At 42.5% G+C, this 15,963-nt stretch overlaps 1 protein-coding gene across 1 annotated transcript in view; it reads left to right on the top strand.

The window, feature by feature from the left end:
- Nucleotides 1-2,153: 2,153 nt before the first annotated feature.
- The window catches only part of LOC126468113 (carbonic anhydrase 3-like), a 65,573-nt gene continuing 51,763 nt past the window's right edge, over nucleotides 2,154-15,963 (top strand). The window contains exons 1-2 of the mRNA XM_050096527.1: nucleotides 2,154-2,289; nucleotides 14,936-15,160. Coding sequence (XP_049952484.1) covers nucleotides 2,154-2,289; nucleotides 14,936-15,160 — 361 coding nt within the window. The remainder of the gene's footprint in view (nucleotides 2,290-14,935; nucleotides 15,161-15,963) is intronic.

Raw genomic sequence — 15,963 nt, 5'->3', positions numbered from 1 at the left:
GCCGAGCGGTTCTGGGCGCTATAGTCTGGAACCGAGCGACCGCTACGGTCGCAGGTTCGAATCCTGCCTCGGGCATGGCGTGTGTGACGTCCTTAGGTTAGTTAAGTTTCAGTAGTTCTACGTTTTAGGGGACTAATGACCTCAGCAGTTAAGTCCCATAGTGCTCAGAGCCATTTGAACCATTCTGAGGAGAGGTATCGATGTTGGTCGGTGAGGCCTGGCACCAAGCCGGCGTTCCAAAACATCCAAAGGTGCTCGGTAGGACTCAGGTCAGGACTCTGCAGCCCATTCCGTTACAGGGGTATTATTGTCGTGTAACCACTCCGCCATTGGCCGTGCATTATGAACAGGTCCACGATCCTGTTGAAAGATGCAATCGCCATACCAGAATTCCTCTTCAACGATGGGAAGCAAGAAGGTGCTTGAAGCCTCAATTTAGGCCTGTGCTGTGAAAGTGCTACGCAAAACAACAAGGGGTGAAAGCCCCCTCCATGAAAAACACGACCACAACATAACACCATTGCCTCCGAATTTTACTGTTGGCTCTACACTCGCTGACAGAAGACGTTCACCGGACATTCGCCAATCCCACACACTGTCATCGGATCACCACATTGTGTAGCGTGATTCGTCTGTCCACGTAAAGTTTTTCCACTGTTCAATCGTATTGATGTGTGGCTTATGAGCAACCGCTCGACCATGAGATCCAGTTTTCTCACATCCCGTCTAACTATCATAGTACTTGCAGTGGATCTTGATGGAGTTTGGAATTCCTGTATGATGGCCTAGATACATGTCTATCTATTACACATTGCAACCTTCTTCAACTGTCGGCGGTCTCTGTCAGTCAACAGACGACGTCGGCCTGTACACTTTTGTGCTGTACGTGTCCCTTCACGTTTACACTTCTCTATCACACCGGAAACAGTGGGCCTAGGGATGTTTAGATTTGTGGAGATCTAGCGTACAGACGTATGGATGGAACAAGTGACACCCAATCACCTGACCACGTTTGATGTCCATGAATTCGGCAGAGCGCCCCATTCTGCTCTCTCACGATATCTAATGATTACTGAGGTCGCTGATATGGAGTACCTGGCAGTAGGTGACAGCACAATATACCTAATATGAAAAACGTAAGTTTTTGGGGGTGTCCGGAAACATTTGATTACATAGCGTATGATGCCAAAAACAATAACATGAGTGAAAAAACGCTGCATCGGGCGTAACATTTACATTTGTTACTGCTGTGCTACTAACTGTATTCGCAATAAATTTCGCGTACAGTATGAAATATGCCGCTAAATGCGTCTACAAAATTATATTGTGGTAGCACGCATTGTCCATATGAAATGACGGCATTGACACTGAGATGCAAGAAAAACTGCCGTATTGCGCGTGACATTTAAATTCATTACGTCTTTGCTCATAACTATATTCTCAACATACTTACCAGACAGTTCGTGCGCAAATATATCATTATTGCGGCAATACGACGTCATAAGCACTGAGATACGTGAAAAAAAATGTTGAATCAGGCATGAAGTTTTAATACATTTATTCTTTACTACTAAGACACTCCTACATTCGAGTCAACTTACGAAAAATCGACATGTCTGGCAGTGCTTTTAACAGTTTTCGTCTGCTAAGCACAAACAGCTGTAGGCGGAAACGATTTTATGATAAATACGTTTACTAAATCGTGCTGCAGTTTTGCGAAGCAGCTGTACCCAGCATACAGAAACTGTACGTTTCTAACTGGAAACCTGCAAAATAAATGTTTGCTAAATGCTGTGTTGGTTAGCTAGTAACTTGTATGAAAATGAAATGTTATCTCAAATTTCAATGTGACGAAACCACCTCCAAGTAGTTAATATGCGTAATATATCATATATCCTTCGTACATGTATGTGCATTGAGAGAGCGTTTTCCTTTTGATTTTTATGTAAGCTTAACATAAGGATAAAAATGCTTTAAGGATGTGTCATAACATTGAAAACTAAGACATATCTAGGTAAGTGGAATGTAAATAAGACAAAAACACATCAACTCAGGAATGTGCAAGATATCTGCACAAAGGATAGTACCATGCGTGTCATTTAGAAATGTAAGGGACCCCTTACCTTTACGTATAGATATGATTATTTGCCGAAATGAAGCATGCTACAGACGAGTTTCTTCGTCCCGCTCTTCGGAGGGCTGATCGTACAATGTCGGGTTCTCTGCAGCAAAACATTCCATATAAGCAGAATCAGTGTCCAATACGAGTGATTGGCAGAGCCAGAGCAAGTGTGTCGGCTTATTTATAACTCTGTTTGAACCAAGTGGGAGACACACATCCTTCATTTTGAAATACGACGGTATTTACATCAAGATGATGACGTCTACAGCATAGAATGCACTTGGTATTCTAAAGTGTCCATATTATGCTGATAGGCCAGCAGAGTGCTAGGGAACTACGACCTTCAATATCGTAATTCATCATAAGGAAGCAGCAAGCCTGGGTTGTAAGTATCCTTGGTCATCACTAATAAGGTATGGTTATAGTCCTCGAGAGCGATAACGATTTGGATATTTCTATAGCTTTCTCGAGTCATATGGAATGCATAAATTCGTGTGGCTTCAAAATGAAATACTTTCCTTCCCCATCATTGTCCAACTGAGGTCCTATTCGACTCGAATGGCCGTTACATCGGTGGGAAATTGAGCTACAACTTTCCTTCCTTCTCTTCTACTGGTAAACAGAAGTCCCTGACACACTACCTTGCATACTTTCCAAACCACGGCGCTCCAATCACTTGCCGTTGGAAACGAGAAGAACATTCCATTATTTTAGTTTACTTTCGTCTGAGCTACTTACTGTGTGCTGCCCACATTGCCCGTGAATACATTCCTATGCTGCAATATCTGAGTAGGTAGTTCGTGGATGGTGCTATTGCAGTAACAGAAGTCACAGCGCTAGGAAACTGTAGCAAAAACTGAAAAACCAGCGGCAAACCGAAGCTTAGAGCAGGAATTGTTAGTCGACTATCGTTATAAACAAATGTAGCATACAGTGCGTAAATATTCTGAAAATCCTTTATTTTTGGATTGACGATCACTTACTGCACACAACCTGAACAGTTGAATATGTTGACATATGCGTTCAAAAAATGGCTCTGAGCACTATGGGACTTAACATCTGAGGTCATCAGTCCTCTAGAACTTAGAACTACTTAAACCTACCTAACGTAAGGACATCACACACATCCACGCCCGAGGCAGGATTCGAACCTGCGACCGTAGCAGCAGCGCGGTTCCGGACTGCAGCGCCTAGAACCGCGTGGCCACCGCGGTCGGTGACATATGCGTCCAGAGAGGCCTAACGGGGAACTGCTTCCGAAAAATTCACTTGATGCGGCTTACTGTAGTTAAGCCATGGTCTCTCTCTACAGTTTTAACGCTCCCCTTCACTTCGCTTCATCAATAAACCGACCATATCTTGATACCTCAGGATGTGCCCGATCAATAAATCCTTCTTTTGCTCAATCTGTGCCTTAAATATTGTTTCTCCTCTGGTCGATTTTCTTGTTCTTCAATCGTTGTCCCCTCTACTGCTATAGTCTCCAGCATTATTCTGTGGCGCATTTCAAAAGAATCTAGTCACTTGTTGTCTGTACAGATTATCGTCCATGTTTTACTTCCGTACAAGGCTACACTCTAAATAGCTTTGTAAGAGACTTCCTAACTCTTTCATGTCAACACATTTCTCTTTTTCAGTAAAACTTTTCTTTTTATTGCCAGCCTGCATTTTATATTTCTGTGTTTATGCCATCGCAGTTTAATTTTTTTTACAGGTAGCCAACTTCATGATTTAGTTCAGCTAAACTCAGTGATTCTTGTTTTACTTTTGTTGACGTTCATCTTTAAACCCCTTTTCACGAGGCCATTCTGTTCTCGTCTTGATTGTCCAAGTATGTTGCTGTCTCTGACAAAGTTCTAGTATCAATGAAAAATTTCAAATTCTTACCATTGTAAGGTGCAATATTTGTGGTTTACTTATTCTAGGGTTGAAGACAACTTTGTAAGTGGAAATGACGTGTTTAATGTCGCAATACTAGCACAATAATACACGCTTTTACACGGTTTTTAATGTGACAATAAAAAACCAATTGTAAGGATAATGCATGTCGTCAACATCAAAAAGTGAAATAATGCTAAACACAACTATATTAAATATTAACTCTCAGAAGGTTAAATTATCCTAAACACTACAATATTAAAGTGTAACTAGAAGTTTCTACACTTACGTTATGATGTTGATCGGTGCTAGGAAAATCGTCCGATTCCGGTTCAAAGTTCGGTACTATTTTTAAGATGACAATTAAGTCTACGGTGGATAGTTAGATACGTGACAAATTGAGCAAAAGATTAACCAAGGTCACTCGAGTTTACATTGGATGCAAGCTGGTGAACCAACAAGTTCACACCTCTGCACACGGTATTTACTTTAAGCTGCGATGAGCTGTCCTCTGATAGGCCGCTCCCTTCTGCTGAAATTCCTATACAACTAATCTCACCTTTGCTGAATTTTCCAGCAGAAATTTTCCCTATGTTTCTCGTTATGCGAGAGAACATGTACTCATCCCTAGTGTTAGATAATGGCGATATATACACGTGTGGTTGGAGCAGTAAGCATATTATAATGCCCCCTCAGTTCTCACAAGAACAATTAACTAATTGGCTGGTTCGTTTCTCCACAGTTGGAGCTAAGCGATGCTACAGCTGATTTCTAGCTGGATGTCAGCCGCTGTGAATGCAGTGTTCACACAAATCACTCCTCTTGTGTCGTACAGAGCTTTATGCGCTCCATCCTCCACTTGACGCCCATTCAGAGAGGAGTTCATGAAAATTTCCGTCTTGTCTTACTCATAGTCAAACTGTGTCCCCACGTGGGTTCTTTTGTTCTTTACGTCACGGCTTTTTTCGACCAATAGAAGCGTTCCTCTTATTTTTTGGAAACTCTATCTACGAATCACAAGGTCACTACCATTAAATTGCGTGGAAACTTTCGCTCTTTTCTCTTTCCTAGCGCATTTCCACCAATCGGACGTTTTGTACCCGTTCCAGACGCCTAAATGCATACATTGACTCTCTCATGTGTGTAACACTCACTGGACACATCATCGACAAAGCGTCACTGGTCTTGTTTAATATCCATTTGGAATTCTGAAATACAGTTTTTTAAAAGCTTTCTTTCCTGTCCTCCCTCAGGTAGGCCATTATACTCGCTTTCCCCATCTGATTCACCTGGTCGGTCATTGACTTTCCACCTGGGACACCCCTTTAAGTGGTTTCGGTGGTACCCCCAGTAGTGCAGCCTTTCCTCTACCCTCGTTCCTCTGAATTCCAAACTAAAATGCCTCTCACTGCTTGTTTCACCTTTCACTCAAACATGTATTATAGGAACGGTGTGTTAATTGCTGTCGATTGCGTGTCATCCCTTTTTTGCATTACATACTGAAGGTAAATTTGCTCATTACTGCCGAGATAAATTAGGTGTCATATTCACCTTCCCATTGCGATGTATAAAGCTCTCATGTAAGTTGGGAATCTGTCCTTCATTTATTCTGCCACCTTACACCACATACGATTAATAAGAAAGAAAGTGAACATTTAAAGCATAGATCCACGTTTAATTTACTAAGAGTATTACTCTTGGCCAGTATCAGATTGTGGTACTTTTCACAAATCATATATGCTTCACTTATTCCCCAAAATATTTCCTCAATTATTTGTTCACCGTCCTCGACGGAACAAATTAAAAATGCCTATCTCCTTCCCACCTAATTAACTATTTCCCTTCTACTTCTTCACCTCGTTTCATCTACAAAAATCAACTTCTTCCTCCTTCACACTAAATCTTTAAGAAGCAATCTACTACTATTTCGTCAAACTATGTTGATCTCTATTTTTCTCCTTACTTTAAACTCTTTCCCCAGAACACATTTAGTTTGTGGAAGAGTTACTTTAGTTCTTATTTTCCTGTCACTTCTTCATCATTCTCCATTTACCTTCCTAACAACTTTTATTTTATTTATTTAATTGAAATAAGTACAAGTTAAAAGTTTTATCTGTATGCGTTTTGCTATCTTTCATACTCTTTGATTTCTAGGCATTTAATACCAATAAATTCTCGTGTGGATTTACTCTTTTTTTCTTTTGTTTAACGTTTGTATACTCTTAAGTGACTCACATGGTGCGAACCTAATGATTTCCCTGTTTTTGGATTAATAAATTCGACTGCATTATCATGGACTACTTTACTTACTTCCATGGGGCCTTTGTAAACAGAAAACAATTTATAGATCTGGTGTTTTTTCTTGCTAGAGAGATAGTGGGTTTTTACTAGTACCTTTTGTCCTAGTGAAAATACTAGTGTGCTTGCCGTTATGTCTGCTCGGTTCTTTCTCTTTAATGTTGCAGCTTTTAAATGGTTCAGTGCTGATTTTACAAAATGTTGATGTTTTACTTTAGGTACTGGAGGGGCTTCACTTCTAACTTGGGTATTACTAATGGTCTTCGTACCGTTCATATCGTCTATTCTGTCTTTTACCTGGGTTTGATGGCTTCAACTCGACTTCTCCTACCGGTTCATTTCGCGTGTTTTGTCCCAATGAAGCTTGATTTCCCAACCTTTCTGTATTCTGGTCATGGCATTACCAACTGAATAACGTGGATTTTGCTGCTGAAAACCTCTACACCCTTCGCCTTCGTTCGCACGGGGATTGTACTCAGGTCATAGTTACTACTATAGTTTCTAGGACCAAAGCCACCGTTGTAATTCCGCGGCCCACCAAAACCATAATTGTTATTTGCTCTCTGTGCGTTTCCAAAACCATAATTATTATTTGTTATCCCTTGGGCGATTACCACTCCTTCCAAAACCATTACCTTTTCCTACGTTATTACTGCCATTGGAATTATTATTATTAAATCTAATTGGTTGCTGTTATGCCCCCTGTTATTGTTTTCTCTGGTTGTACGATTTTTCTTTGCGTCATCTTCATTGAATATGAATTGAAGTTCTCTTAACATTCCTTCAAATGCTTGCATATTATCTCCTGCCCTGCCAACCAATGGCTACTGATAGCGTAACGGTAACTTCATTGTGCACATTCGTATCAGTTCCCCATCACTGTATGGATTATCTAAAAGACTGATTCTTTTTTGTCATTTCCTCGAAAAATCTAACGGGTTTCTTTTCTCCTGAATTTTCGAACAACTCTTTCTGTAATAACTCATACTTTATTCTATTTTGTGTTTCTGTGGACCAGTATCGCTCCAAGAATGCGGATTGAAATTGCTCATACGATTGACAGTTTACAGCTACTCTTTGCATGGATTCCGCTATTGCACCGTCCATATACTCACAAATGAAGTCACGTTTATGGCTAAGTGGTCAATGCTCTGGTAAACCGATCTGAAATTGATTTATAAATATGCGTGGATGTAAGCCGTTCCCAGTTTCTTTGTAATGTTGGAATTTTCTGACTGTCAAAAAGTGATCATCTTCAAATAATACTCTTTCACCATACGGCGTTTGTGTTTTGACAACATTACTCGTTCTCTTCGAAGTGTCATGTTCTCTTGTACTCGATTGGGTCTAGGTATGACGTATTTATGTCTCATCTAGCATCGTATCTAGTATCTACGCAGTGGTGTGCAGTTATCTACACCGTACCGATCCTCGTTTATCGGACTGAAAGATTCGTTTACATTTCCCGTTACTGGTTCAGTGTTTTGCCTTTCCATTACATTCGTATTAACTTGCTGTCTACAACCTGTTGTATTGTAACTTGGAAATTGCGGAATTTGTCGCCGTAACTTGCTCTGCTCTCGCGTCACACACGTACGTTGGGACGGTCGGCTGCCGCTCTGTTGGAATGCGCGCATTTACCGATTCTCGCTCCATTGTCTGCTGTGACCGTACTTTTCATGATTCGCTCAGCTGTGTCAACTGTTCTTTTCCTATCTGCCTTTGTTTCGCTTCCGTAATTATGGACGCAACCTCTTGTGAATATACGACTAGAATTTCATGACGTTTTGTGTTTCCGCTACTGCTACGGAAGAACGCGGTACTGACTTGTTTATTTCTGGATTTCTGTCCATCACTATATCGGATGATACTACCGATTCCGTCACCTCGCTGCTGTTTCTTGTTAGATTTTCGATACACTGTTTCAGTTCTGTACGAAGGTCTTCATACTGTTTCTGATTTTTCGAAACCATGTTCTCAATGCGTGTGTCGAATCGTTTTCCTGCGGCTGGCGTGACACGTTTTCTGACATTGAGCTTTTCCATGTTTTGTTGCGCCTTACCAGACGTCTTACGTGCTAACTTATCCACTCATTGATTAACATTAGACACTGCATCCTGCACCTGGTCAACCTCAGAACGCTTCTTTTTCTGGTCAGCCATTAACGATTGTATAAGCTCGCGTGAGTCTCTCGCCTCTCTCCTGATTTCAGTAAACTGTTCATTGACTTCTGTTCGTAGTTTTTGCTGATCTTCACAGACTTTTTCGAACCCAGAATAATTTTCAAGTTGGAGACTATTTAATGCAGCATTTGTCTCTGTTTTTAAATTAGCTAACCCTGCATTTGTTTCTGCTTTTAAGTCTGCTAATCCAGCATCTGTTGCTATCTTTAAACTCGTTAACCCTGCATTTGTTTCAAATTTTAAATCTGCTGTTTCTGTTTTTAAGTCTGCTAACCCTGCACTTGTCTACTTTACGACCAACGTGAGTTGCTTCAGTATTGCGACCACACTGTCTGATTCTTCGCCATCGTCATCTGTCACCATTTGATGAAAATTTAGCCATTCGCGTCTTTCCCGTGGTGTCTCACCGACTTTCGTACACCGTGCGGACGCACTTACATTCTTCGTGTTGGAAACTCTCCCGTTTGGTTCAAAATTACTATATTTGGTTCAACATACATAGGTTTCTCGCCGTCTGACTCTATTTCTGACCCACTACGTCCGTTATTTGTTTGTTCTTGTGCATTCTCTGACTGTGATACCAATCGTGAAGGTACTACCATTCCCTCTGCACTATCACTACGTTGTGTTCCGGGAGTCGCACTCGATGCTTTTTGTTCCACATCCATTTCTATCTTGTCAAGATCTTCAGTTTGACCTATCTGCGACACTCTCCGTTCTTCCGCCATCTGTGATCGTCTCACTAAGCTACGCCTTTCTCGAACTGCGCGAGCTTGCGCTCTCGTCAACATCAAGTTATATGACCTTACGTGTTCCCAGAATATCATAGAAAGTTTCCTAGATTATGTACGCATTATTAACAACACTGTTCACTGTGTGTGGATTTTCCAACCCAATCCAACAACGCCGTGATTTGCACACAAGCTACTTTTACACAATGACAAATGTTCTTCTACTTGCTAATACAACTTTTCTACACTTTGGATCAAACATTTACTCTATTCTGTCCACTGTACATTTAAATACATTGGCTAACCTCATCACAAAACAACACAAATTTTTTTTTCAAAATTAAACATTTTTATTTTTCTTTCTAATCTGACTAATTGCCATCCAGGCAGACCAGTTGCCATCCTGGCAGGATCGCCATTTGTAAGGTGCCATATTTGTGGTACACTTATTCTAGGTTGGTTGGTTGGATCTCATCGGATTAGGGAAGGATTGGGGAGGAAGTCGGCCGTGCCCTTTCAGAGGAACCATCCCGGCATTTGCCTGGAGTGATTTAGGGAAACCACGGAAAACCTAAATCAGGATGGCCGGACGCGGGATTGAACCGTCGTCCTCCCGAATGCGAGTCCAGTGTCTAACCACTGCGCCACGCTGCTCGGTATACTTATTCTAGGATTGAAGACAACTGTGTAAGTTGAAATGACTTGTTTAATGTTGCAATATTAGCACAAAAATACACGCTTTTACACAGTTTTCAATGTGACAACAAAAAAAGTTGTCAGGGTAACGCATTTCGTCAATATCAAAAAGTGAAATATTCCTGAACATAACAATATTAAATATTAACCCTCAGATGCTTAAATTATCCTAAACATGACAATATCGAAGTTTGACTAGAAGTTTCTTTACAAAATTGTTCCTACACTTACGTTATGATGTTGGTCAGTACTACGAAAACCGTTCGATTCCGGTTCAAAGTTCGGTACTATTTTTAGGGTGACAATCGAGTCTATGGTGGATGGTTAGCTATGTGACAAATTGAGCAAAAGATTACCCATGTTCCCTGGAGTATACAGTGGACGCAAGCTGGTGAACCAACAAGTTTAGACCTCTGGATGCGGTATTTACCTTAAGCTGTGATGACCTGTCGTCTACTAGGCTGCTCTCTTCCGTTGAAATTCCTATAAAACGAATTACACCTCTGCTGAATTTTCCTGCAGAAACTTTCCTTATGTTCCTCATTATGCGAAAGAACATGTACTCATCCCTAGTCTTACCATGTGGCGATATACACTGTCTCCACATGTGGGTTCCTTCGTTCTTCACATCACGGCTTTTTTCGTCCAATAGGAGCGTTCCTATTATTTGGTGGAAACTCTCTCTACCAATCACAAGGCCCTACCATTAAATTGCATTGAAATTTTGGCTATTTTCTCCTTTCAAACGCGTTTCCGGCAATTGGACGTTTTGTGCCTGTTCCAGCACCCTAAATGCATACATTGACTCTCTCACCTGTGTACCACTTGCTAGACACATGATCGAAAATGCGTGACCGGTCTTGTTTCGTACCCATTTGGAATTCTGAAACGCAGTTTTCTAGAAGCTTTCATTCCTGTCCTCCCTCAGATGGGCTGTTGTACACGCTTTCCCCGTCTGAGTCACCTGGTCGGTCATTAACTTTCCGCCTGGGACACCCCTGTAAGTGGTTTCGGTGGTACCACCTGTAGTGCGCCCTTACCTCTGCCCTTGTCCCTCTGAATTCCAAACTAAAGTGCCTCTCACTGCTTGTTTCACTTTTCACTCAAACATGTATTATAGGATCGATTGAGTGTCATCCTTTTTTGCATTACAAACTGATAGGCAAATTTGCTCATTACCGCCGAATTAAGTTAGGTATCATATTCACCTTCCCGTTGCAATGTATAAAGCTCTCATTTAAGGTGCGAATCTGACCCTCATTTATTCTGCCACCTTATATCACATCCGATTAATAAGAAAGAAAGTGAACATTCAAAGCATAGATTCACGTTTAATTTACTAAGAGTATTACGAAGGCTCTTATTTGCTCTTGCAGCAATCGCTAGAGGAGAGACTTTCTCGTGGAGAATCATGTCCTCGAAATTGATAGAGAGAGCATTCCAGAAAATTAGAGTTTCAGTCATATGTAATGTATGCATTACCGCAGATATTATGATGGGTTCCGAAAAATTCATGTGCTATGTAACGATTATTTATGTTGCAGATGTGTTTCGTTTTTATGTCAAGGACATCTAAAGCGGTTTTTGTTTCACACTTGTTACTAACCAATTAAATACTGTCCACACTACAGTTTTTACTTGAATGAAGTATTGTTTACAGTTACTCATCTGTTCTGCGTATCTCACATCTGGTCGTATGTTAGAGGGTGGACTTGACTTACAATAATTAGGCACATATTTGTGGGAAGTTCGTTTGGTTTTATTATTTCAACAACTCGTTTTCCACCAGCTAAATGACGTGTAACACTACTAATATGGGACGAATTTCAGATTAAACTACGATGACGCGAAGATTTTTGATTTTTGTCGTAACACTGTTCACTGTGTCATAACCCTGTTCAAGTCTTGTTTCTGTTTATAAGTGTTGGCAACCTATAGTCCGTTTCTGCATATCCTTTCTATCTCTTCGTGTGTGTGTGTGTGTGTGTGTGTGTGTGTGTGTTTGTGTGTGTGTGTGTGTGTGTGTGTGTGTGTGTGTGTGTGTTCTGCGAGCGCCTGTATGCGTGCGAGTCTAACATTAAAAAGGTAATGAAATGTTTTGTGTTGTATGTCACAGGGATATTAACATCACGCTAAGATACTGGAAATATGGGATAGTCGATATCGTGCGATAAGGGTTGAATTCCATTAAAAAATCGGAATTCTGGTACTATTATCTAAAGTACTTGCTACATCAGAAGTATTTGACATAATGTAGCTAAAGACGAAGGAATTGGGGAAACAAGGAAATTGAGCGATCCCTACGAAGACATGTCCTGATTTTTCGTAAGTGAAGTTCTCTGTATTATTTGAGAAGAAAATCATTGGAATGTGCCTATAACTTTAGAGCACGAAAAGCAACTGGGAAAAAAATATGTTGCTACAAGATAAAGGTCTTGGAATCTACTGCCAAAAAGGACCACTCCAACAAACTTATCATATTTCTCGAAAGCTAACATATTGACTGTGGACTGCACTGTTTATTACCATTTCCACAAGTGAAATTTCGATATTTAATTCATTTTCAGGAGGTTAAGCTGTAATTGGTAACGAATACTAAAGTTAGACGTTCCAGAGTGAAAAGCATACTTCTTCCACAGAAGAAACGTGTCAGTTATCAGTGTGGATTATTTCACAGCAAGAACATTGCCGCAGTGATAGCGCCGATTTCCGTTAGAACACACAGATAAGCGCTGGTGGGCTTGGCTCGCACTTGGATGGGTGACCGTCAGAGTCTAAGGTGTGCTGTTGGCGTGGGGACTGAACCCAGCCCTTTTAAAGCCAGCTGAGGAGCTACTCTAATGAGAAGCAGCGGCTTTGGTCACGAAACCTAACAACGGCCGGGAGAGCGGTATTCTGACGACATATGTCTCCAGATCTGTGTCTGGTAACGCCTGTCGCCGGAGGATGAGACGGCGGTCGGTCGGTAGCATTGAGCCTTCCGACGCTTGCTCGGACGAAATTTGTTTGAGTTTGTTATTTCATGTGAGTTGTGTGAAACAAGTGTGTGTTCAGATTGGGGAATACCTAACTTGAGTCTTCTTCTTCTTTTGCTACTGCCGTTATCCCGCAGTGTGCGCAGGGTCGGCAGGGTTAAGTATGGAGTTGGCATGGCTAATTTTAAGGGGTGGTTGGATGTCCTTCCTGCCGCCATCCCATACCCTCTGGGATGGAAGTAGTGTACCCTAGCTGCCTGCGTCTAGTGTAAATCGTGAAATAGTGTGAATGAGTTGCAAATGTTTGCGAGTCGTGTAACTGAGGCGGGACGTGGGGACCAGCCCGGTATTCACCTAGTAGGACGTCGGTTTGCAGTAGGGTTTTGGAGCATATACTGTATTCAAACATTATGAATCACCTCGAAGGGAACAATCTATTGATATGTAATCAGCATGGTTTCAGAAAACATCGTTCTTGTGCAACGCAGCTAGCTCTTTATTCGCACGAAGTAATGGCCGCTATCGACAGGGGATCTCAAGTTGATTCCGTATTTCTAGATTTCCGGAAGGCTTTTGACACCGTTCCTCACAAGCGACTTCTAATCAAGCTGCGGACCTATGGGGCATCGTCTCAGTTGTGCGACTGCATTCGTGATTTCCTGTCAGGAAGGTCGCAGTTCGTAGTAATAGACGGAAAATCATCGAGTAAAACTGAAGTGATAGCAGGTGTTCCCCAGGGAAGCGTCCTGGGACCTCTGCTGTTCCTGATCTATATAAATGACCTGGGTGACAATCTGAGCAGTTCTCTTAGGTTGTTCGCAGATGATGCTGTAATTTACCGTCTAGTAAGGTCATCCGAAGACCAGTGTCAGTTGCAAAGCGATTTAGAAAAGATTGCTGTATGGTGTGGCAGGTGGCAGTTGACGCAAAATAACGAAACGTGTGAGGTGATCCACATGAGTTCCAAAAGAAATCCGTTGGAATTGGATTACTCGATAAATAGTACAATTCTCAAGGCTGTCAATTCAACTAAGTACCTGGGTGTTAAAATTACGAACAACTTCAGTTGGAAAGACCACATAGATAATATTGTGGGGAGGCGAGCCAAAGGTTGCGTTTCATTGGCAGGTCACTTAGAAGATGCAACAAGTCCACTAAAGAGACAGCTTACACTACACTCGTTAGTCCTCTGTTAGAATATTGCTGCGCGGTGTGGGATCCTTACCAGGTGGGATCGACGGAGGACATCGAAAGGGTGCAAAAAAGGGCAGCTCGTTTTGTATTATCACGTAACAGGGGAGAGAGTGTGGCAGATATGATACGCGAGTTGGAATGGAAGTCAGTAAAGCAAAGACGTTTTTCGTCGCGGCGAGATCTATTTATTCAGTCACCAACTTCCTCTTCCGAATGCGAAAATATTTTGTTGAGCCCAGCCTACATAGGTAGGAATGATCATCAAAATAAAATAAGAGAAATCAGAGCTCGAACAGAAAGGTTTAGGTGTTCGTTTTTCCCGCGCGCTGTTCGGGAGTGGAATGGTAGAGAGATAGTATGATTGTGGTTCGGTGAACCCTCTGCCAAGCACTTAAGTGTGAACTGCAGAGTAATCATGTAGATGTATATGTAGATGTGGAAAACCGCCTAAAGGCCACATCCGGGCTGGCCGGCACACCGGCTGTCGTCGTTAATCCGCCTGGCGGATTCGATCCGGGGCCGGCGGGCCTGCCCGAGTCCAGGAAGCAGCGGATTAGCGCTGTCGACTACCTGGCGGGTGAATACCTAACTTGAGTATCTGTTAGTAACTGCAACTTAAGCACTTGAGAATGATTACAAGTCGCAACTGCTAGTGTAGAAATTATAACAAATGGTGCAGTGTACGGTGCAATTGCTGTTATGTTAAAATTTCAGTAAGACTGTGAACCCGTAGCAATTACAATTCTGCAAACTGATCTTAAGTTCTTCGTTTCACAGCAGGAGAAACAGGAGGTGTTCCATTATTTTGACTCGTACTGTAACGTGAGTTTGTGGAGTGCACCGCGCCGCTGTCCGCAGGGGTATCCTCCACGCAAGGCGAGGAGCAGGACGAGGAGGCGGCGGAGGCTGCGGCGCGCGCCGTGATGGACGCCATGGAGATGGCGCGTGGCAAGGGGCTGCTGCCATCGCCCACCGAGCTCCACCTGGACACGGCCAAGACGTGCGCCACTCTGCCGCCGCTGCGCTGGCACCACTGGGGACACCAGCCCCACAAGATGAGGCTCACAAACACCGGCTGCACAGGTGCGACCGCCACGACCTCCTCCCCTATGCCAACCTCTTCAGCTCAGAGTACCTCTCATGCCCAGAGTTCTCGTTTATTTGTTGCATATATTCCAGTCCTTGTTGCGCTTCGGTGACCTGCTTGCCTCAACGACACTGTTTCTCGAAGCGTAGGTGCAACCACAACAGATCGGTGTTTGTGCAGTGGCCACTAGAAAATTTGGTTCCTCAAGAGAGCCAGCCGCCTTTTTAGTAGCTGCAATGACAGCACTTCGGATGACTGATTGACTGAGCTTGTAACATTAGCCAAGATGACCGTCCGCAGCTCGTGGTCGTGCGGTAGCGTTCTCGTTTCCCGCGCCCGGGTTCCCGGGTTCGATTCCCGGCGGGGTCAGGGATTTTCCCTGCCTCGTGATGACTGGGTGTTGTGTGACGTCCTTAGGTTAATTAGGTTTAAGTAGTTCTAAGTTCTAGGGGACTGATGACCATAGATGTTAAGTCCCATAGTGCTCAGAGCCAGAGCCCAAGATGACCTTGCTGTCCCAGTACTGCGAACGCCTGAATCAACAGCAAACTGCAGTCATTACTTTAGTAACTAAGGGAAGACAGATGTCACCAAATAGACCTTCGGAGGAAAACAGCTATATGAATATCAGGAGTTCAGATCGCAAACCAGGAGTAAGCAACGAAGGGAAAGCTGAGAGGGGGATGAATATATAGAATGCCTACACAAGAGAAATGAAGTTGAAGGCAAAATTATAAAAGCCAAGAGCAATTAGACAAAAATGGACTGATAGATACGATACTGCGAGAAGAATTTGACA

Source organism: Schistocerca serialis, chromosome 1 (genome assembly GCF_023864345.2).
Source record: "Schistocerca serialis cubense isolate TAMUIC-IGC-003099 chromosome 1, iqSchSeri2.2, whole genome shotgun sequence".
NCBI classification, from domain to species: domain Eukaryota; kingdom Metazoa; phylum Arthropoda; class Insecta; order Orthoptera; family Acrididae; genus Schistocerca; species Schistocerca serialis.
The sequence above is the reverse complement of the archived record's forward strand: the minus strand, read 5'-3'. Positions and strand labels throughout refer to the sequence as shown.